This window comes from Lynx canadensis, chromosome A3 (genome assembly GCF_007474595.2).
Source record: "Lynx canadensis isolate LIC74 chromosome A3, mLynCan4.pri.v2, whole genome shotgun sequence".
NCBI classification, from domain to species: domain Eukaryota; kingdom Metazoa; phylum Chordata; class Mammalia; order Carnivora; family Felidae; genus Lynx; species Lynx canadensis.
In genome coordinates, this window is record NC_044305.1 from 56,808,018 (window position 1) to 56,832,121 (window position 24,104).

Here is a 24,104-nt window from a genome sequence, read left to right on the forward strand (position 1 = left end):
ATTTAAAACTTTTGCCACCACACCAGAGGTGTGACCTGAGTCACCAGAGGATCTTCCCTACAGGTGACTCAGATAAGGAGTTCATGAGACACCCAGTTGACTTAACCTTCTGTAAGGGCATTCAAAAAATGTATCAACCAAGGCATGCTGCTTTAGAAAGGAACTCTTTTACTTGGCAAAACTTATTAGTGTTACATAAATATTCACTAGCGGTTATCAATTGCTAGATATCAGTTGTTAGAAGGTGTTCAAAGACAAGGGCATTGCCATTAGGCATCCATAGGGTCGGACACGACCAATCCATTGCGCATGCATCGTCACATACGCCCTGGATCCAAGGAAGAGAGGCTATGGGAGCACTCACTGAGTCTCCCCTTTATCCCCCACTCACCCCTGGGACAGGCTTGCTACAGCATAAAAATAAAATAAGCCCCCACTTCGGCAAACCTTATGAGAGTGACAGACATTTGCAGAAGTATGCATGCACATATGAGAGAAACGTAGGCATTTATTATGTACATATATATATTATAGATGTATAAAATATTTCATAAACATACATGTATTATGCATCTATGTGTATGTACGTTCAGACCTGTCTATTGATAAATGTAGATGCAGCGTTATCCAAGTTCATATTTACACATGCATACATAACACATATATGCAGAAATAAAACCATACATAGGTTCATGGGTGTATGTTTACAAAACACACACATATAGGTTAATCCAGCTTTCTGTTTGACATCTCTCCAGGAATTTACACAAACCCATAAAATTCTTGAGGAAAAAGTTCTTGCGTTGGGGGGGAGTGAAGACAATATATCAGTACTTCATACAGTGTCTGTATAGGCCGCACAAAAATATAAGGCAACAAGCATTGTTCCTTATATATTACTCTTCTTATTATTCTTTTTAAAGGTATATTGTTCAAATACCTATTTGTTTAGATGGTTTGCAGTGACGACACAATCTGTAAGCATTGGTGAATTTTTTTTTAACAGTGGCAGTCTCTTTTTAGAATAAATGGACAAAGAAATGCTAAGGAAAAAAACCCAATTGCCACACAAAGGGGGAGCTATCTACATTTTCAGTGAATTATGTCACAATAACTCGTAGACTCCCAGAAGAATGAGACTATTAAAATGTTTGCTGTGTATGTATTTATTCTATTCCAGTGAGCCTTCTCTCCCCTACATTATCTACATAATACTCGGGATCAATACAGGATGCCAATTACCCCACGCACTCTTATTTCATAAGAACAATTGAGACTATTCCTATCATTTGTGCAAACAAGAAAAATTATTACTTGAAGAATTCAAAATCATTCTAATGTGTTTACTTACAGATAGATGCCTTATAAATAGAATCGACTGGTTAGACCTAATATATGATTCTCTATATCCTAAGGCGTATCATTTTAGAAAGTTCAACCCGCCAACTGCCCCTTCAATTGTTCACAGCCATGGGGACACACCTGTGAGACAAATGACCCCTGAGAAGCCAGAGTTGGACTCTTAGTACTCCTCCGCTGTCATTTCAGACTTGTCCTCTCTAATACTTCCCACCCTCACACACTGGTCCAGGCTGATCTCAACGTTCCCAAAGACAGAGGTCCTAGCACTTGCCTTGATGGAGCTAGCTCAGAAACTCTAAGCTCTAGTAGGACCTTTGTTCTTTCTTTCCTTTTATCCTGCCAACCAGGTTAAGTGTGCCAGCTTCTTTATGCTTACTATAATATGTATGACGTTTAATATTTCCTCACCCTCCTTGGTTTTTAACATCTAATACACTGTCTTCCCAAGTTTTTTTGGAATTTCTGTACCTACTCTGGGTCATCGCCGAGGAAATGTCTCTATGTATTTAATTCTTTTGGACAATCAACAAAAAATGTAGTTTCTATTTCATCTCTTTTGTATGAGCCCCTTCATTCCTGGTGGCCTTTCACCAAAATCAAATTGGGGACCTATCCTCTTACTCAATATATTTCTTTCCATGTAAGCCCAGTACTACAGGTCTTTCTCCACAATGCTACTTTCTTACAGATGTATGTACAGCTTATGTTTACTGGCACCTCATATCTGTCTAATCCTTATGACATTCTAAGCCTCTTTGTAAGCTTAATCTGGTTGCTTTTCATGAAAATATAAGTCAAATTATGTACTGAACTGAAGAGACCATCATCAATTGAGTAAAACAGTTAAAGTGGTACTCAGGGACATACAGCTATATTACTGTCCCCCGAGAGAAACGGATTTGTAAAATTTTGCTTATCTCAATTATATTGATTTCCATCATTCACTTTATCTCTTTGTATCCAAATTTATAATTCTGGGTAGACACACACACACACACACACACACACACACACACACTTATGTGTTGATGATAGATACACAGATAAGTACCAAATGCTGACACCTCATCCACCATGCACCTTTCTAAGTGGATTTAATATTCAACTTCAATAAATACATTTCATGTATTAGTCAAAACAGTGACTAAATGGCCAGGAATATCACACCTAGTAGCATTTTTTTAAGTCGTACCCTCCACCCCCAAACTGAACACCATCATTCAGCTTCTCTGCACAGTTTTTCCAGCCAGTTCCAGTGCATGTACCACCTGCTGCCCGACCAAACTGAACCCCCAGAGCAAATACAGTATGGAAAGACAACAGCTTTCCCCAAGTCCAAGGGCGTGAGGCACTGCCCTCTTACTTCACTCCTTCCAGGATGGCACCAAAAAGACATCTCATTTGTCACACTGAAACTTTATGATGCAAAATCAACACACTTACAAAGGGTTTTGACATATTATTTGGAAGCTTCTGAAAATTAATCAGTACACCGAATAGAGGCAAACACACTATCCCAAATCACACATGAGGCTGTTACGAGAATATACTGCATATTTCTGCTATTTTAAAGTATATTTTACTTACAGACACAGCACACAGAACTCACCTTCCTTCCTTCTGCAGATTGCTGGTAAGTAGATGGGGAAATGCATCTGAATTAATGTGATTGATGCATTACAACTATGAAATACTTCCAAAGTGTGTATCTGTGTAAAAGTGTCATACACATCAGATATTCAGCCAATTGCCTTGTGATAAATATATGGTAGCCGCATAAGTGTATTAGAAAACGAGGATAACCATCTGAAATTTATAAATATTCAAACCTTTACTGAAAGCAGCTTGTATGTGAAATTTAAATGACATATAATACACTAGAAAAAGGCTCCATTCCAAAGTTCTACAAAAAGGAATTGTATTTACAGATGACATGAACTAATCAAATACATCTAGCATCGTCTGGAAAACTCAATGGCATGCCATAACTTAATATCACAGCAAATATGCATAACAGAACCCATAATTATTTTTCTAATAATCAAGCCAAAAGCAAAGTAAACGGAGCAATATAAAAATGAAAACAGAAAAAGACAAAGGCAAGGATCACAAAAAACATTTATGATATAACTCAGATGGCTTGAGAAACCAGTTAAACCCCTGAAGCTTTTTTTTTTGTCTTGTATTCTTGTATTTGGTTTTTATTGCATGCGAATCCTATCTGTCACTAAACATTAAAATGCCCTCATGATTCTGCAGATACCTCAGACGGTGGCGATCCCTCCAGAAATCCCTCCCACTGAAACAGGTTAGGATATCCTAACGGAATATCCTTTAACGGATATCCAGGTTAGGATATCCTTTAACGGAAAGGATAAATGTGTAAGAAGACAGGCGATCTCTCCCATCAGGGGAACCGAGGAATGGAAAGCAATAGCCCCTCTATCCCACAGCATCTTCTCGGCGGTCACTCTTAATTTGTCTCTGAGTCCTGCCTTAGGTATTCACAACAGCCGCAGAGCAAAATGCTGTGTCCAGAACAAAGCTCTCATACCACACAGGTTCTCTGTTCCCTCACCAACACCAAACTGCTCCTTGGTGGAGGTTTCCAAGATGCAAATTCAACGTGGGCTTCTCAGATGGATTTGATTTCAATGAAAATTAGTGCCAAACAAACATCTTTGATATGCAAAACATCTACATGTCTACACTAGCAAGTAAGAAAGAATTATTCACCAACCAGCACAAAGTTTTCTTCCAGGAGGTTAAAGGAAATAGATCTGTAAATGTTAAAATACCTATTGTAAAGATGAAGGAACTGAGAGACAATAATTAAGGGAATCAAATTATCAGAAGAACTACAACCTAGAAAATCTTGGGGAAAGTTACTATTTCATGGTCTTTAATACAGCAAGGCTATTATTTCATGTGGAAATATTTTGAAAGTTTATAGCTAGTGCATATTAAAAGCACATTTCATCAATAAATTTTCACATGCTGAACATATTAGCCTATAATTTTAAATAGGAATTTTAAAATATCAAACAGAACTCTGAACTAAGCTAAGGTGCTTGGTTGTTACATATTTTCAGCCATGTTACATATAATTAATCCACTGAGCTCGTGAAAACCCAGTCTGCATCATATGTAATTTGGCAGTGCAGATTTGCCACTTTTAAACATAGTTTAAGGTTTATGTAAGCATGCACAATTAAGTAACCTAAGTGATTAAGTAAGTAACCAAACTACTGTTGGGGAGAATGTGGAATAAGCACACATTCTCAGTCTGGTTGTGGCCCATTTCAGCCGATGTGTTTAACTGATAGCACACTGCTATCTATTTTTAAGTCATAAATAATTGGCTCACAGGAGTCAGTGAATGTGTATGGGGATACGCATGTGTGTGGAGAAGAAATGGAGTAAGTTCTCTGACAGCATTTGTATTCCGTTCTTAATTATTCTCCAAAGATTTTTTTTTAATAGCAGCAGAAGTGAACGCCAAGAAGGAAGCTTTCAATCAAAGCTTCATTGGCCCAGGTGGTGGTGTTATGCCATTAACAGGCCTTTGTAACCTGCGTGAGCTTTAACAGGTGCAATGAAAGGGAGGCCCATGTTACCTGCTCCTTACAGAACTAGGTTCTTGATAGCACCTATGTGAGATGGACACATGTGGCTGTCGGGAAAGACTCTAGGACCTTCCTATTAGGGGAAATCACAAGTAAAATATAAAAGTGAACTTCAAATAGCAACTAAATAGCTCACCAACTAATTCTATGCTGGGATCACCAAAACAAAATGAAAAAAAAAAAAATTCTCTCTTCTAAAACCTCTCAAGAAAACATGGGTGGCAACAGGTTGATTAGTGATGTATCTGAATATGCTCAAGAAAACATGGGAAGCAACTGTTTGATTAGTGATGTATCTGAATATGCCGTCCAATAACTAGAAATAGTAATCCTGCTAGCAAAGAAAAAAATATCCCCGCTGGGGCCAGAAAAAATGACCAGCCATAGAGAACAGAAGGGGTGAACTCCAAGCAGTCTCTCATTTTCATGTTTTTGTAGCCTTCCATGTCAGCCACTGCCTGGACCCAGATGACATACAGCATCACCACCAGGGAAAACAGGATGCCTGGGAAGGACAAAACGAAAGACCTTTAGGCTTTATGAAGATGTTTTCCCAAGAATGCTAACCAATCATTTGCCTGATGATATGTCTCTAAAAATACAATCCTAGCCAAGTCACCTACTTTGTGTCAGACTTTTTATTTATGTGTTTTATATGTACATTGTCTATCTTTAATTTTCAAAGCATTGAGATGAGAGCTATGGCAACATAAGAACAATGGCAACAGCTGTCATGCATTTACTGAGTACTTACTGTATGCCAGGCTGTGTATTAGGCGTTTGTGAACATAAGAGTCAAAGATCCTGCCTGGTGGAATTTCTTCTAACATTTCCCATCTGTACTGTATGTCTGGTTTGGGGTGAGCACTGTAATATATTATTTATTGCAGTATACAATAAACTGGTAAAAATAGGTACCATTAACCCTTGGTTTTTAACTAGCAGTTTTCAGAACTGATTTTCAGCTCAGGTCTTTCTGACTGTTGTTATGTTATTATAACACAGCTGACTGGTGCTACGGGTAATTGTGTCAATGAAAACAGAAGCTGAAGTGAGTACCAGACAAGAACGGAGATGAAAGCACTGGACTAATGTAAAAGAATATACATGATTCTTTCGAATTGAAATATATACGGTAAGATGGATCACGGCATAAAGGAAACATTGCCTGGAAAAAGTTCAGTGGACTATAAAACCACAGGTTTAAGAGCAAGAGCCTTACCAAACAAAAGAAAGGAAGTAAAAAGAATGTGGGGATGTGGGGAGGGAGCAATATGACAGGAGAGCTTCACGGATGCTAAAATTTGAGAACACCACAAAGCATATACTTTTCCATGTGGCAGCTACTGAAAAAAAAACAAAAGGGAGCAGCACTTCTGAGCTGCAAACCCAGGTGAGTCAGCTGGCTGACTCACTCACTAGTGACAGATCCGGAGCAGGACGCAGCCTGAGGGATTCAAATCTGTCCCTAAGCAAAATATACTTGAGGTCATTTGCTAGCTGTTCAAAAGTTCAATCGAAACCTGTCAAGGACCTATTAGTTTTTGAATTAAGGAACAGAAGCATCAGGCATCAAATCTCCATATTCTAATTGCCAGTCAGTCTGAAAGGTAAACATAACCCTGGGACTGAGAGCAGAGATGGTGGCATATTGGTAGGACACAGTAGCTTTTAGGAGCCTAGCCATTAATCACCCTTCCCCAGTTGATTGTGCTCCTACAGTATTTAGGATGCCCTCTCTCTCTTGGGCCATCAATTGCATAAAGAATCTTGAGAAGCACTCACAAAAGAAGAAGGGCTCATAAATATGCCGAGGTGAGTCTCAAACTTTCTCATAATCGTGATACAAAGTACAGAGCAATGAAGAATCAACATAGATGCTTCACTAATAGGAAACATCCTTCACACTGTGGTCTGTAATGTAAATGCAAATATGGCAGCACAGAAGAGTGCAATTTAACCACCGAACAACAGCGATGTCAGAGAGAAATAGTAAAGTCATAGCCGGCGAGCAAACTCCTCGCAAAGCCGTACCTCAGATGTTGACAACAATATGGCAAGGCCATGTGTTGTCGAGCAACTCTGTGCATTTCAATACATTTTCCTGCAAATATATAGACACCGTTCTCTCCTAATGTAAAAGTTTGGCTTAGTTATTTGCATACCATTTGCCTTATGCAAACGCACTGCAAACCTTTGTTATTATTTGCGGATATGTTTCTTTATCTCTCTTCCGTCATATGAATCTCTTGTGCTTTCAGGTATTTTTACTAAAAAAAAAAAAAAAAAGAAAAAGAAAAAAAGAAAACTGCCTTTGTGAAAAACTAGAAGCCTTATTTGTATATCCTTTCAAAAGTTACACAACTCATTACTGAATTTAGAGTATTCAAAAAAACACATTGCAGGTAATCATGTGGAGATTTTTTATAAGGAAGAATTAACTTATACTTAAAATATACTTAAATATTAAAAAATATACTTAAAAACTGCTGTTATTCAAGAGCATTTGCATCCTGAAAGCAATGAAAATAGGCATTTCTATCACTGCAGTCTTTAACTTGTTCACCAACTGAGGATACTGTCCATTTAATTCATATCATACCAGCTTCTAATTATATCTTCCCATGGGGTAAGACAGAGTTTCCTTACCTATTAAAATTGCCAGTGTTTTATACCAGTGTGTGTATGTGTGCATGTATACACTTGCACATGGAGACAGAGACAGACAGAAAGAAAATGAACTAACAGACATTGAAAAGTAAGAATTTATGATGGGGAGTCTGCGTGAGACATCTGGCCAACAGAGGAATCAGGAGACTGTTACATAGGGGTAGACTGATGAAACAAATAAATATATTGAGGTTAGTTGGAATCATGTTCTTCACCGCCTGAAAGGGGAGTTACAAATTTGGAAAGGGGGAAAGTTAGAATAAATTCTATTCTATTTGTTTGGAGTTAAATATATCAGTGTGAATTTATGGTTCTAGGTAGATAGATAGATGATGGATAGATAGATAATAGATAGAGAAGTAAAAGTGTGTGTGTGTGTGTGTGTGTGTGTGTATGTGTGTGTGTGTGTGTGTGTTAAAATATACCCGTGTGTATATGCCTACATATATTACCTGGTTCTGTTCCCTGAGAGGGTGTGAGAGCAGTAACACCCCAGTAGCATGGAACATACCAAGTATCCAGATCTTCGCTTCTAAATATCAGACCCAAGCATCTCAAAGAAATAGTTGTATCCAGGCTGGGACAAAAAGTACCAGGTAAGTCAGGAACATCAGATGTGCTCAAGGAATTGTGGGAGTGTCTCAGAAGTGAGCTTCAGGGACTTCCCCAGACAGTTCTGAGGCAATCTGACTATCAAACAACAAATGATAATGGTACATTATACCTCACTGAATAAAATAGAAATCTGAGCCCACAGTGATATAAATAAATGAATAAATAAATTAGCAGGGAGACGGGAAAGCTTTTCCTTACAGAATGCTAACTTATAAATGTAGAAGGAATAGTTGAGTTAGAAATCGCCATTTGGCAATCATTTAAGTAATAATTCAGGCAAGAAACAAAAATGGATGCTAAAACTAGTAAATGAAATGTAGATGAGAAATAAATATTTACACAGGCTCAAAGTCTCTTCCCACAAGACACTTATCAATTTGTAAAGGGGAAAACAGTAATTTTATACTGAAGAAACCTAGCAAATATCACCTTATTCAAATGATCAAAGTGAACATCACCAGTGGCATGACATATTCATGTCACTAACCACCTTGTCAGACACAATGAGAATAGCACAGCATCACTGCTGTGATGCAGCCAAAAATGAAGAGCCTAAATCCAGCCATAGGAAAACATCAGACACGCCAACTCAGGAACACTGTAGAAAATCACAGGCCTGTACTCTTGTAGAGTCAAAGTCATGAAGGTCTACCTAGGATTTATTCTGGTCTGATGGAGATTCGAATGACACAACTACTAAATGCAAAGCCTGTTCCAGGACTGGATCCTTTTGCTGTGAAAGACATTATTGAGATGGTTAGTGAAACGTGAATGGAGTCTCTGGGTGAAGAGACTTTCAAGTTCAATGTAAATGTGAAAATATTTCAAAACAAAAGCCAAAATGAATGAATAAAAAAAAGTGTAGTGGGAATCTGTGGCTATGTGTGTTAGAAAGAACATACATATGCTCTATATATATGGGGGAATGGGAGGAGGGTATGTGTGTTCATATACCCAGCAAGATACATCTTCTTTCCGCAACTTTATTTGTGACTATTACTGAACAGTAATATTACTGATCCGGTTCACCTACCAAGTGGAGAGTCTCATCTGGGAGAATACTAACAGCAAAATACTATGGAGAAATCTTAATTATTATCCCGTGATATCTTAAAGGACTCTCATTCATGAAAATATAACTAATAACTGTCTTGAACAACAAGTGATTTGCATTTCAAGCTCACCTGCCACTATGATTTTAGCAGAACTAGAAAATATTGCTAGTATTTAGGTAATAATTTACTTCTAAAATTAAGCTAGATTTAAGTTTGGTCATATTTTGAAAGCATGATTTATTTCCAATTAAATTTAAAAATACCTAGTTTTTGGAAGACCAACAAAAATTCATAAAACAGCTCACTGGAGGCATAATCAAAGTAAGGTACCAAAACCCATGAAGATTTGTGATAATAAAATCATGGACAAATAAGTCACAAGAACCTGTTGGTTCCCTTATTAATTAGCAGTGTGAGGAAGAGCCATTAAACTTATGATTTCACATGGATTCTCTTACGAAGTTGAAAACTTTTCCCTCTAAATATCAAGAATTCAGGGAATCTGGGTGGCTCAGTCAGTTAAGCATCCAACTTGATTTTGGCTCAGGTCATGATCTCATGGTTCATGGGTTCGAGCTCCACATGGGGCTCTGTGCTGACAGCATGGAGTCTGCTTGGGATTCTCTCTCTCTCTCTCTCTCTCTCTCTCTCTCTCTCTCTCTCTCTCCTGTCTCTCTACCCCTCCCCTGCTCGCTCGCTCACTCTCTCTCTCTAAAAAATAAATAAACAAACATTAAAAAAATTAAAAAATATCAAAAATTCAATTTGGAAAGCATTTTCTCTGAAACAAAAGTCACATAAAATTTAGTCAAAAATGGCCATCAGGAACACAATTGCTAATGATAAATAATATGGAAATGATCACAATGTGGAAAAAAAATACAAAAGAATTTTCCCCAACACCAAGTCACAGACTGAAAAATAAAACTACATGTCCTCAATATTTCATAGAAAAAAGTATGGAAAAATAAGACACACTATGAAGATTTTGTATACTATCTTATAAAAAACAAATTTAAAAATGTAGTCCTAGGGAAAAGTTAGCCACAAGAATGGAAACTCTTCAAAAAGACAGGCAAATGTCAAACCCTTATACCCTTGCCTAGAAATAGACATATTTGTATTAAAAAACAAAAGCCTTTTGGAGTTACTGAAAAACAATAAGCTTGATCTTTAACTGCTTAGATGTAACTGAACTGCCTTGAAATGTGTTTTAAAACTTCTTTTTTTAATGTTTATTTATTTTTGAGAGAGACAGAGACAGAATGCGAGTGGGGAGGGGCAGAGAGAGAGGGAGACACAGAATCCGAAGTAGGCTTCAGGCTCTGAGCTGTCAGCACAGAGCCCGACGGGGGGCTCGAACTCCCGAGCTATGAGATCATGACCTGAGCAGAAGTCGGACGCTCAACCGACTGAGCCACCCACGCACCCCTTGAAATGTGTTTTAACAACTTGAATCACAAGCAGCTATTGGTCACTTGGGAAAGAATCATAAACTCAAGATGCTTCCATTGGCCTCTCTGTGTCATGCTCCCACACAAATTCAGTGGCAACTCATTTCAGCTTTCATTGGGCACTGAAAATGTCACAGAATTCCGTAGTCAAAAAAATGCATTATGTAGAAAGCTGAAGTGAACAATAAATTAGAATTAGAAAAAAATTGCCTTTTCTCTACCTGGAGGATGCATGTACTCTAGAGACAGGGCAATATTCAGCAAGGGAATCTACACAGAACTACAAAGTAAGCTTCAAAAAATTTTAGGATGGGGTGCTTAGTGGCTAAGTCAGTTAAGTGTCTGATTCAGCTCATGTCATGGTCTCATGGTTCGTGGGTTCAAGCGCCGCATTGGGCTCTGTGCTGACAGCTTGAAGCCTGCTTTGGATTCTGTGTCTCCCTCTCTCTCTGCCTACAACCCCCCAACCCCAGCTTCAGCTTGCTTCTTGCATCTATTTTCAGAAGATGAAAATGAGGTCTGCAGTAGTCAACTGCCACAAGGTCAAAGTAGCCTGTGGCATAACACAAACGGACACCCTGATACACCCTGATAGCAGGTATAACACACTAGGCTGAAGACATTCAAAAGACATTCTACAATATAGAGAAAATATTCCAAGGAGGTGGTGGGAGATGAGGTTACTTTTCTAGGTGGAGTTCCCTGGAGGGCAGGGAGAGGGTTCATGCTAATGACAGAAATGAAGAAAAAATCTGGAGTGTGGGTAAGAGTACAAAGGATAGCATGGCAACTGTGGATCTGACATGCCCAGAAGAAAGAACAAAAATGAAACAAAAAGCAATGCATTTACTGTCATTTTCTAAAAGGAAACACAGCAATTAATCAAGAAATACATAACGAATGCCTTCTTTGTTCTGCATAGGGACACAGAGAAGCATGACTGACAAAGTCCCCAAAAGGGGCTTTTGCAGAAGATCCATAAATAGTTTTCATACAAACATGTTTTAACTTATCCCGTACTCATATTTGAAAGTATTATATTAAGCCCCAAAGGTTTGAAGTTTGTTCCAATGTGTAAAAAGCATTCCAGGCTCATTGTTTCTCTTTCTCATTTTTTTAAAACCGAGGTATAATTCACATAGAGAAAAATGTACAAATTTTAAGTGTATGGTTTGATGAGCTTTGATAAATGTAAACATCAGTGTAGCCACAGTCCATTGAAAACAGAACATATTCATCACTGTCACTACAGAAAGGTTCTTCACGCCTCCTCACACCCCTCACCCAAAGCATCTATCACTATAGCAGAGTTTTGCCCTCAGAACTCCATAGGAATGAAAGCACGACCGCATGCAGTTTTTGTCTCTGGCTGTTCATACTCAACATGATGACTGAGAATTCACCCACGTTGTACATGGGCTAGCCATTCCCAGCTTTTTACTGCTGAGCACTGTCCCATTGTAGGAACAGACCACATTTTACTCATCCATTTATCTATGGGTGACCACGTGGGTTCTTTCTAGGTCTTGGGGATAATGAATTAAGCCACCACTATGAATATTTTGGTTTGCGATGCTCCAACTCAAACATAGAATCTTGAAGTGATGGCTACATCTCCTTAGACAAATGGCTTTGTCCCTTCCCTTTCATTATCTGGCCTCATGTTTTTATTTAGTCAACCAAACCGATACAATGTCTATCAGATTTCCCAAATATTTATTACTTTCTTAGATTGGCATGATCATCATAGGCATTAAACATTCTGCATATCCGATAGTCTGTTCTCTCTCGAGAAAGAGTTATTGATACAGAATGATCATGAGGGTTTATCCATCCATACAAGTCATTAGGGATTTCATCCGGAAAGCGGTTTTCGCTTAACTCCACGGAAGTATTTACTCACAGTCACACTCACTAAGCAGCAAGCGGCTGAACAGTACAGGCCTGGATTCTGACTGCCCTGGTTTTAAACCTGACCTCAAAGGTACACAGGTTAGAAAGCTTCACACTTTCCCAGCTGAGCAACCTTGACAAAGTTCTGTACTTCTCTCTGTCTCAGGGTCTTTGCTGGTAAAATAGAGATGGTGCCAGTGCTTCCCACAGAGAGCAGTCATGGAGAATGAATGGAAGTAAAACACTTAGCAAGGTGTCTGGAACAGGACAAGCATATAACAGGCATGGGCTAGTTTGGTTATTATCATTGTTTTTATTGAGCTTTGGCATGAGCTCCTGCTAATAGCTAGCAAATATTATTCTCTGAAATCTTTTAAAGCATCAGAGCTTCTCATATGACTGGGCTATTTCAGGACTGGCCAAGAGGCAAGAAGATAAATTGCCATGGTGCCTTCCAGTTCTGAGATTTCAGAAGTGAGGGAGTGCCCATGTCTTATTAGAATGCTCCACCAGGTGGCACCAGTCACCCCGCAGGCCCATTGCTGAATATTTCAGAAAGGGTAACAGGTGAATCCAGACTTACGCTCACTTCTATATACTAAGGACATTTTCTTTTTCTTTTTTTTCCCTTTTTAAAAAATTTTATTTATTTATTTTTTAGTTTACATCCAAGTTAGCTAGCATACAGTGCAATAATGATTTCAGTAGTAGATTCCAGTGATTTATCCCCTATGTCTAACACCCAGTGCTCATCCCAACAAGTGTCTTCCTTAATTCCCCTTACCCATTTAGCCCATCCCCCCACCCAAAACCCCTCCAGCAGCCCTGAGTTGGTTCTCTTATTTAAGAGTCTCTTATGTTTTGCCCCTTCCTTTTTTTATATATTAATATCTTTTGCTTCCCTTCTATATATTAAGGACATTTTCTGTTTTAAGTATCCAGTGAGCAAACTTCTTGTCCCTCCCCAACAGCACTTTAGTTATAGAAATTTCTATGACAGACTCTTAGCATATGTCAATCTGGTCATTTGGAGGAGTCTGTATCTAATGTGCTTCTCTTTCCTACAAGTAAGTATAAAGGGGGGAAAAGGCCTCAGAAAATACCTAAAAATTTTACTAAAAAAGGCAATATGCCTTTTTCATGCACTACTAGTTATTCTGAGCAATGTGACTATTTGGGGGAAGGATGTTGAACAAAACAGAATATCTGGAAAGAAATTGAGTCCCTCCTAGCTAAATCCCTGCCTCTAAATTGAGTCCCTCCTAGCTACAGATGTTAATGATACACATACTTTAAAAAAGGAGAATGAAGTGATGGAAACTCATTCTGCCTTCCCACCATAGCAAAATCTAACCCCACACCAGAGATGCCATTTATAAACAGGAAAGGATCTTGTCACCCTACACATCTGAAAATTCCCTTTTGGTGTGATTAATTATACTCCCAAAATACAATGACATATGAGTAAAAGCATTCATCTGCCAGGCCTGTAGCTCTAGTTCTCAGAAGGAACCACACAGATGCATTTTTAAAAGGTTATGGAGAGCATTTATTCATGTTTGCAATTCAAGGTTTTCCAGAAAGTCCCAGTAACACTATTACCGAACTGAGCTCTCATACCCTAGGTTTATCTGGGCAGTAGTGGGACCATCACCCTGGAAGTCTCCAATGAGGACACACATACACACCAAGCTCAGGGTGGAGACTCAGGAGCATAAGAGCTCTCTTCCTCACACTCCTCGTCCCTTCCCAGCCTTCAGGTGGCTGGGGTGGTGGAGATTCGCAGACCTGGGTCTCACTCATCCCTTGTGAACTCTCCTCTGGGGACCTGCCCCTTCACTCCAGCATCATATACCTACCACAGTGGTGCCCTGTTTGAAACTGAGCCAGGACACGTCTGGTCCTAACAGCCTGTTACACACATTCCAACTGATAAGGCCATGTGGGAAAAAATAAACTTTCAAAGAAGTATCCAAGAAAGAAAAGTAATAAGGTTTTAAAGTATTCTTGTAAATAAAAATTCTTCAGAGTTCTTTCCTATTTAGTATCGACCAAGGTTGACTTATTCCAGCACTTGACGTTTACATGAAATGTCATAGAGAGGACATTTAAAATTCCACATCAAAATTTGAAGGGAGGCCTTCCCACATTATAATAGTATCAGTATCCAAAACAATACTTTTCCTGAACAAATTCCCAAATATTACAACTGAAGGCACAAATCCTGAGTACAAGGCAAGTACTTCTAGAAAGTTGTCACAGCAAGTACGAAGCAGGTACTTAGAAAGCAGATCTCGTGTACTAAGCATTTTTACTGAGCAAAAGAGAAATCGAAGCTGTCATTCTGTATTTCATAAAAATCAGAGACACTAATTCTACTATAAGAAGTACATCTGGCTGACGTATCAGTATCCTACAGTTTTCATTAGTCCCCCCTTCCTTTCCTCCTCCACTCGCCTCCAACAAAACACAGCTATGAGTAAAATGTTAAGTCCTGGACTTTGGTAAAATATTCTGTTCCCCACTGGGAGGTCATGTTTGTGATCCTCTCCTAAGAGCCTACCTCTGGTGCACTAGGAAAGACCCAGAAGCTCTAGAAAAGCCATTCTGGCAAGCATTTGCCGGTCTTCCAGGTCTGTTATGCTAACACAGAGGCCCCTTTGCTTGTCCAGGGTTAAGTGGCTGTTTATAGCCTGGATCTCTCACTATATAGACATGGAGACAGCAGGTGCAAGCAGGGAGATGCGTATGCCTGTAAGTTTAGAGCGCCTGCCTCTAGACCGTCAGCAATTCTTCCCTAATCCCTTCCTGCCCATGGTCTTCTGTTTCCTCCACATACTCTTCTCTTGCTCTGCTTTATCTGGAGGAAGACGTGAGAAGCAAGGAATGACACTGAGTACTTCCTGGAAGCCACGTGTTCACTATCAGCCAAAAAAAAAAAAAAAAAGAGAGAGAGAGAGAGAGAACATCTGAAATATGCCCGTTGGCTTTATGACCTATTTTTTCTAGGATTCAGGTGAAAAAGTATTCTCAAAATACTTGCAACCATGACATCTATCTTATCTCATATAGAAATAAATGTGCTTAACTGATGAGCTACTACAAATTCCATTGACCTTTTGAAAGAAAAAGGAAAACAAACCACAAATCCGATTTAACTGATTCAGTATTTTATGTTGTATTTTGGATTCCGAATTTTATATTCCCTTCATATCCGCTCACCTTTCTTATGCTACTTTTTAAAAAGGGTTCGCATCACTACGCTTTTAGAAAGCACTGCCCTCCAGATCTGAAGGGAGCAGGGATGAGCTGTGGAGGGATGTGCTTCAGGCAGAGGATTTATACAATTCACCCAACTCACTCAGTTTGTATCCCTGGTGACCAGTAATAGCTTGGGCAACAGCTGTCTAGGTAACTCTGTGGTCACAGAATGGGGTGGGAGTCAAACCACTACTTTGCCTCCAGGGGACTAATTGTTCCAAAGGGCCAATCACACTGCAGAGGTACCATTTACTTCCATTAATACATCCTGGGTCTACTAAAACAAAGGCTGCTATATTCCTGACTTCTAAGAGGTCCCCGTAGTCTCACCAGCCTGAGGGTCCCACAAGGGATTTAGTCAAGATTCAGAAGCTTTTCAGGCACCTCTACCCAGGAGGGACTCAGTCTAGCTCTACAATCAGCAGAAAAACATACTTCCACTTTGTCACTCAGGAAGAGGTGATTTCAATTATGAAATAAAAATCTTTGTACCCTAATATGCTGCTAAGATGCTGATCTCTACATTTTATGGCTTGTCACCCAATGTCAGTGTCCCCGAACTTCCAGATCATGTCATTATTCTTTCCTGTTCACTTAGAAGTCTTACTCAGGCACAACAATTCCTGTATTGATATCACTTTGCCCAGGCACTAGGAATATTCTGTGGTATAATAATTTCCTCCATATAACCTAAATGTTTTGTAATGCGATGCCTACCCATTCTAACTTCTCCTGCATCTTTCCTATAACCTCCAATATCACAGGGTTAGGAGAAGACCAGTGTCAGCCCCCTTTGGATCTGAAAGTTCTCTGGGAGCCAACATTAAAACAAATTTCAGCACTTGTTTAGGCATTGTAGCGTGTATGATTAGACTCACTGAAACAGGTTCTGTAATATAACAATCCTGACAATTACCATGCACTTGGTTCATACCCGAACCTACTTGGGGAGCACATGGCCAGAGACTGCCTGAAGAGGAATCTGCCCAGCTGCAAGGAGTGGCCACATATGTCCTCTAAGTTTTGCTCTGAGCCTGTTGACAGAGCAAGAAGAATACCATGGACCCCACTCCTTACTCACACCAACAACTGTGACATCAGCATGACTCAGCTATGCATGGAATGCCCCAAAGCAATCTTCTTGCTAATGCCAAGGAGTCTTTCTACATGCACACACAGCCAGCAATGGCCATTTGGAATTTGGGTATCCCCTGTCCTAAAGTCATCTGTCCAAATAGAGAGAGTGTGCAATCTTGTTTGTGGCATTGATAAAGCTGCCACGGCAACCCTGGGCCCAAGCTGCACCTGTCACTAACTGCCCAGCAGAGCACAGAGCATTGGCACAGGCCAGCATGGGAGATTCAGGCAAGGAATGATGAGGTCCATAAAAAAAAAAAAAAAAAACAAAACAAAGAGATTGTACAATACCAGATGCATGGAATGAGAGCTCTTCATTTTGAAAATATAAAATCTGACCAAAGAAAGCATTATAAATTCAATTCTATTAAATTCAGTAGATGATCATATGCATGGGTCCATATTAAATGTGGTACACAAAAATCCGGCTGGCCCCAAAACCTAGTGTTTAGTACATATTTTCCTAGTGTTCATATAGCATAGCATGTAAGTTTCCATCTTCAGCTTTGAAAGGATAACTTGCTTATTAACATCACCTGAGAATGTCAATAATAGACAATTAAAAGGTTTTACAAATTCTTCTATCAAAGTACTCAAGCTTCAGGATAATTTATTAGCCCCATAACTGCCTTAACAAAATTGTGCTTCATTGTGGAAATTGCCACTGAACCATAAACTTTAGTTATTCCTGAGAACATCACTTTTTCTGCCCGAGCTAATAAAATGAACAGTAATATTTTGTCCCACCCAACAGAATATCTCTCTGTGTTTTGGGGAAACAAAAAGCCCTATATAAACACTAAAGAATTCTGCCCTTAAGAAAATTAAAAGTCAAATTTGAAAGGATGTGTCCTCATAATTGTCCAGTTCAGTTGTTTTCAGAATGGGTCCCAGAATACCATGGGCACCTCTCAATTCCCAGGGGCTATTGCATGAAGACTTGGCAAGGAGGACCTCAGCCCCATACCCACATACAGCAAAGATTCATTGAAAAGAGAAAACCCACTGGTCATAAGCATAGGAGTATACATCAAATGCTTTACCTTCCTATAGAGTTCTCAGCCAAATATAATTCTCTGAATATACTATTTTCTTGTACAATTTAAAAATGACCAACTTTTTCTTTTTCAAAAGCACTAAACACACACAGAGACACATAATTCTTCGATCAGACTAAACCAAGGATCAGGGCACCTCTGAGTATAAAGCAACTATGCTATCCATAATATGTACTAAACTAACGCTATTACAGTTAACCCTTGAACAATGTAGCATTAGGAGCGCTGACCTTATGCACAGTTGAAAATCTGCCTATATCTTTTAACTCCCCCAAATTTATCTGCAGTTGAAAATTTGCCTATAACTTTTAACTCCCCTAAACTTAATGAATAATAGCCTACTCGACCAGAAGTTTTACTGATAACAGTCGATTAACACATACTTTGTATATGTATTACATGTCGTATTCTTACAATAAATTAAGCTAAGAATAGAAAATGTCACTAATAAAAACATGAGGAAGAAAAAATACATTTATAGAACTGTACTGTATTTATCAAAAAAAGAAATCTGTGTGTAAGTGGACCCAAACAGTTCAAACTATATTGTTCAAGGGTCAACTGTACATAGTTCCCTTATTGGAAAAGATTAAAAAAGAAAAGCAAGGAATGAGAAGAAACAAATATTTACAAACGCTAGCAGACAGCTGCTATTTCTGGGAAGACCATGGAAAAATATAACCCTTCACTAGATCTTTGAATGAAGCAAAGGTAGAATGTGGTTTTCCCTCCCTCCTTGAGGGAGAAAAGAAAATTTTGGCTCAGAAAATGGTCAGTTTTAAGATATATAAGGGGTTTAGTCTTATGGAATTATGAATGAAAGGACATTATAAGTTATGAGACTGAAATGGACCGACACAAAAGGCCACACATTGTCTGAATCCATTTATATGAAATTTCCAGAGGAGGCAAACCCACAGAGACAGAAAGTAGATGATTGTTTACTCAGGGCCAGAAGGAGAAAAAGAGGGGAGATGATGAGGTCTCTTTGTGAGGTGATAAAAATATTCTGGAATCAGAGAGTGGTAATATTTGCACAACTCTGGAAACATATTTAAAAACACTGCATTGTATACCTTAAAATTTTTTTAATGTTTATTTATTTTTGACAGAGAGAGAGAGAGAGAGAGAGAAAGAGAGAGAGAGAGAGAGAGAGAGAGAGCATGAATAGGGGAGGGGCAGAGAGAGAGGGAGACACAGAATCTGAAACAGGCTCCAGGCTCCGAGCTGTCAGCACAGAGCCGACCTGGGGTTCAGACTCACGGACCACGAGATCATGACCTGAGCTGAAGTCGAATGCTCAACCGACTGAGCTACCCAGGAGCCCTGCATTGTATATTTTACAAAGGTAAATTTTGTGAAGAAATCCAGGCCCTTGAAAACAAGGTCCTTGAAAAAACAGTGAGGAAAAGAATTGAATATAAGACAAAAGAATGACAGAATGGGTTAAACAGGACTCTGATTTGATGGGGTTTTTTCTTTCTTTCTTTTTTTTTTTTTTGAGGTCTTTGAATGGAGGATCCGTATCTGATTATTCTTATTTTTATTCCCTCTACAGAATTAAGTACAATATTATGTAAAAAGCGTGCTCAAAGGAACTGTGAATTGACCATCGATTAAATGATGAGGGAACACATGAGGAGCTGTCTCTGAAATGATTTAGAGACAACAAAGCTATCCATCCTGTTTCTTTACTGTCATTACCATTTCTACAGAAACACTCTGTCCTTCTTATCTGACATTATAGTATAGCTTAGTCATGTGCAATTTGGTCTAGTGAAGTTTGTCTAATTTTCTAGAACTGTTATCTTTACCTGTGCGCTTATGTTTTCGGATTAGACTTCTGGCTTTTACTTCCCAATTAAATGAAAAAGATGGAACATTCACAAGACACACCTAGTCGATTATTTTTCTATTTGTGCTATGATCACCATAAGCAGGCATTAAAAACACTAGTTGTAAAGCCGACTAAAACAAACGCAGGTTTTGCCAGGGAGAGAATGTGTTTCGCTAATGCCCATGAACCACAGTTAAGAAAACTGAATGGGGACATTGTAGAAAGAGATGTTTTTTACCTGTGATAAATAAATCATGCCGGTTTGTAATATCATCAGGAGGTTATCTCTTTTAAGATCACCCAGAAAAGTTCACCCACATCCTGGTATTACAGATATGACCCCATTTTACAGAGAGAGTAAACAGGTTAATTTCCCTTCTAGTGCCCTCTTAATACAATATGGATACAGTGAGGAAAGGCTGTGGAGCATGTAGCAGGCACTCAAGAAATACCGTATATAAATATCATTGTATTACCACTACTAGAAGCCTGAAATCTGAAACTAGAAAAGGAGAATATGAAGATATAGAGGAAACCCATGGCTGGAAATCACACCCTTTGCCCAGTGCGTACCTGCAGCAATGTACCCGCCTCCGCCGGCTTTATAGAGAACATGGCTCGCGAAGGGGGCTGCACAGATGATCAGAAAGCTTGCAGTCACCACGGCGACGACCCCCAGAAGCATCAGGACTGCCCAGAAACCACGGTAAACTGGAGACCCGGGGGTAGGGTGAAGGAGAAAAGAAAAACAAACTTAGATTGTGAACACCGCTTAGATTGTACCAGGCAGTTTCTTTTCTCTTTATTGTTCTGTGGGCACAATCCCAAACCACAGATCCTGAATTACAGTCCAAGGGAAACCTTACTAGATAACTCCATACTCAATGATATCAACCTTCAATCAACTCATGCTCAGTGTTTGCACTGCGCACACATGCTCAGTATATTCTAGGAGCTCATTTTCCGGACCAGATTTTCCATTTTAGAAGTGGAGATATTCCAAAATTCTGGAAAGAGTACCTTTGAGTAAGGATCTAATTGGGTCACAGATAGCGTTCCATACCAAACGTACAAAGACATGAAGACGCATTCACATTTACAAACATGGCCTCTTACTACCACTATAATCACTAGAAGGTAATAGTCACCCAATCCCCTAACAAAAAAGTACACTTCTGTTTAGATTGTGATGCCTTTGGAAAGTAGCCTTCAGGTAATAAAAATAGAAAGCAAAAATAAAAATAAACATTTGTACAGACTGAGATTTTAAGTCCGATATATTTAAGGCATACTACTTTCTACCAATATTTTTCTTAGAAAGACTCAAAATGAGAAGTTAGAGTAGTCTCTTATGCATGGACCAGCAAGGCTGAATTAATGGATGCAGCTGGTGATAAATGGGTTGTGCGTTTGGTGATACATAGTAATCAAATACAGAGGAATTCTAATGATCATTTTTGAGCGGGATAATTACCAATCTATTAAACAAATTCATCATTTCCCAAGGGATAAAACACTAAAATAAGTACCTTTTGGTATAAATGAGAGAAAGCTCTGTGAAATAAACACATTAGTCAAGTTACCTTTTTTAAATTTTTTTTTAACGTTTATTTATTTTTGAGACAGAGAGAGACAGAGCATGAACAGGGGAGGGACAGAGAGAGAGGGAGACACAGAATCCGAAACGGGCTCCAGGCTCTGAGCTGTCAGCACAGAGCCCGACGCGGGGCTCGAACTCACGGACCGTGAGATCATGACCTGAGCCGAAGTTGGACGCTTAACCGACCAAGCCACCCAGGCGCCCCCAAGTTACCTTTTTTCATGAAAATATAGACTTTATATAAGAGAGAAAAAAAAAAAAAGATTTTATTTTTCTCCACAAGCCCATTTGGCAAAGAAAAAAACACGTCCATCACCTGCAATCTTACAGAAAAGAGGATGGGAAGGTGGAAACGTACAGGGAGAAGCCACTGCAGTTAAATGGGAAAGGCAGGCTGCACATTTTGTGTGGACACATCTGAAAGCCCAGGTACAAGGCCGACTTGTCCCCCATATGCCGTGCTATCCACCTGACAGTGGCTTCCTGGTCTGTGGTGTAGGAATATTCTGTGGCTGCGTTCAGGCTCCACAGGCAGCCAAGCAGTGGAGAAGTGCTGATCATATCTGAGCGTGGGAAGAGTGGCAGACTGTGAGCCAAACATGTGCCGTCCAGGTCTTACCAGAATTTGCTAGAGAATTGGCAAGCTTCGCGGTTTACATTTTCATTCACACACACACACACACACACACACACACGCACAAATATTCCCTTCACATTGGGGAGCCTCACATTTTACATTTGTATTCACTTCATTTGCTTTATTGTCTATCATGTGACAGGTTCTGAGGCAAGTGCTAGGGGTGAAAACGTGAATTAGAGGCAGTCCAGTGAGTAAGGAGCCCATTCTGTCGTTCCCCTGATCACGACTAAAACGTGGACCCACATGGCAAACAACTATCTGAGGAGTCTGAAATGTAAACAGTAGCAAGTGGATTAAGGAGAGAAGTCTAGCTAGCCTTAAGGAAAGATAAAATTGGCTACAAAGAGTTTTCTGAGTTTTTCCTTTTTTTCTCTTCCTAGATTGGACCTGAAGGCAAGTCAGATTGGGAACTTTGTAAAAGTGTAAAAGGTGCAAACAGAAAACAAAACAAAACAAAACAAAAATCCCCATATGATCATCATTCTCACTAGAGCAGCAGGAAAGGGGGCTGCTGTAAGCCAGAGTATAGGGAAAGTCCCCATGTTGAAGTCTTCTCTTTTTATTCTCCCAGTCCTGCCTTCAAGGCCTCAAAAGTAGATCTGCACTGCTACCCGAGGGGAGGCATGGACACTTAAGATCCCAAATGACGATTTAACCCTTTTGCTACAAGAATGAGAAAAAGGAACCCTCAATTTTCAAAGAGTGAGGGGAAAAAAAAGAGAGGTTTTCTCTTTTCTTTCACTGCTTTGCACTGTGCTACAATTGCATGGAACTGGGCCATGGCTCAGGAGGCCAAAACTCAGAAAACCTAATCTTTCCAGCCAGAAAAACTGGAAATGTGGGCCTTGGAAGCCTGAGGGTGTGGGAGAAACCCCACAGATGAGAGGGAGCCAGAGAAGAGAATCTCTAATTCTGTGTTTGAATCTACACAAGTGATGAGCTTACTCCCCAAGTCGTGCATGCACAGAAAATGCCCAGAGAAGCGCAGTGAAGGCTCTGAGAACAAATTACAGTATCAAAACCACCCAAGTACCAGAGCCCTGAGTGGCACATTACCCCAGGCAGACCCAAACAGCATAGCAAAGGCTTTGAAAACAGAATTGACCTTGCAAAGACTCCCACAGAAGAAAAGGACAGACGTGCAGGCGGATCACTCCTTCAAACAACAAATCAATATTCTCCAGAGAAGTTTTTACAATATGCAAAGTCTAGCAATGTATGTTCAAAATGTCTAGGCTATAACCCAAAATTACTTGATATACTAACATCCATGATAATCTGACCAATTCTCAAAGGAATGAGCAATCAGCAGACGCCAACCCAAAGACAGCTCAGATGTGTGAATTCTCATACAGACTTTAAAGCAGCTACTAGAACCATTTGCTATGAACTAAGGTAAACACTGTTGAAATGAATAGATAGAAATTCTTAGAAGAGAAATAGAGTCTTTAAAAAAAAGAACTAAACTGAAGTGAAAAATATAATATCTGAAATTTAAAATCCATGAAATGAACTCAAGAGCAGAATGGAGATGAAAACGAGCAGGCGAAACATGAGGAGAGAGCAGTAGAAATTATCCCAATCGGAATAACAGGAAGAAAAAAAGTGATTGGAACCAAAAATAGCTAGGGTCTCAGAGACTTGAGAGACAATATCAAAAGATATCACATTTGTGTCAGTGGAGTCCCTAAGGAAGAGGCAAATAATGTTGGTACAGAAAGAACATTCATAGAAGTAATGCCTGAAAACTTCCCAGACTTGCTATAGATGACGGAAACTCAACAAACTCCAAAGGGAATAAACAACAACAACAACAAAAAAATTAGCCCAGAAACATAACAAAATCACTGAAAACCATGGATAAAGAAAAAAGTTTTGAATGTAGTCACAGACAGG

At 39.3% G+C, this 24,104-nt stretch overlaps 1 protein-coding gene across 1 annotated transcript in view; it reads right to left on the reverse strand.

The window, feature by feature from the left end:
* Positions 1-5,071: 5,071 nt before the first annotated feature.
* TMEM182 (transmembrane protein 182) overlaps positions 5,072-24,104 on the reverse strand; it is a 50,766-nt gene continuing 31,733 nt past the window's right edge. The window contains exons 4-5 of the mRNA XM_030310316.1: positions 20,542-20,679; positions 5,072-5,493 (exon numbers count right to left, since the gene is read on the reverse strand). Coding sequence (XP_030166176.1) covers positions 5,273-5,493; positions 20,542-20,679 — 359 coding nt within the window. The 3' untranslated portion in view covers positions 5,072-5,272. The remainder of the gene's footprint in view (positions 5,494-20,541; positions 20,680-24,104) is intronic.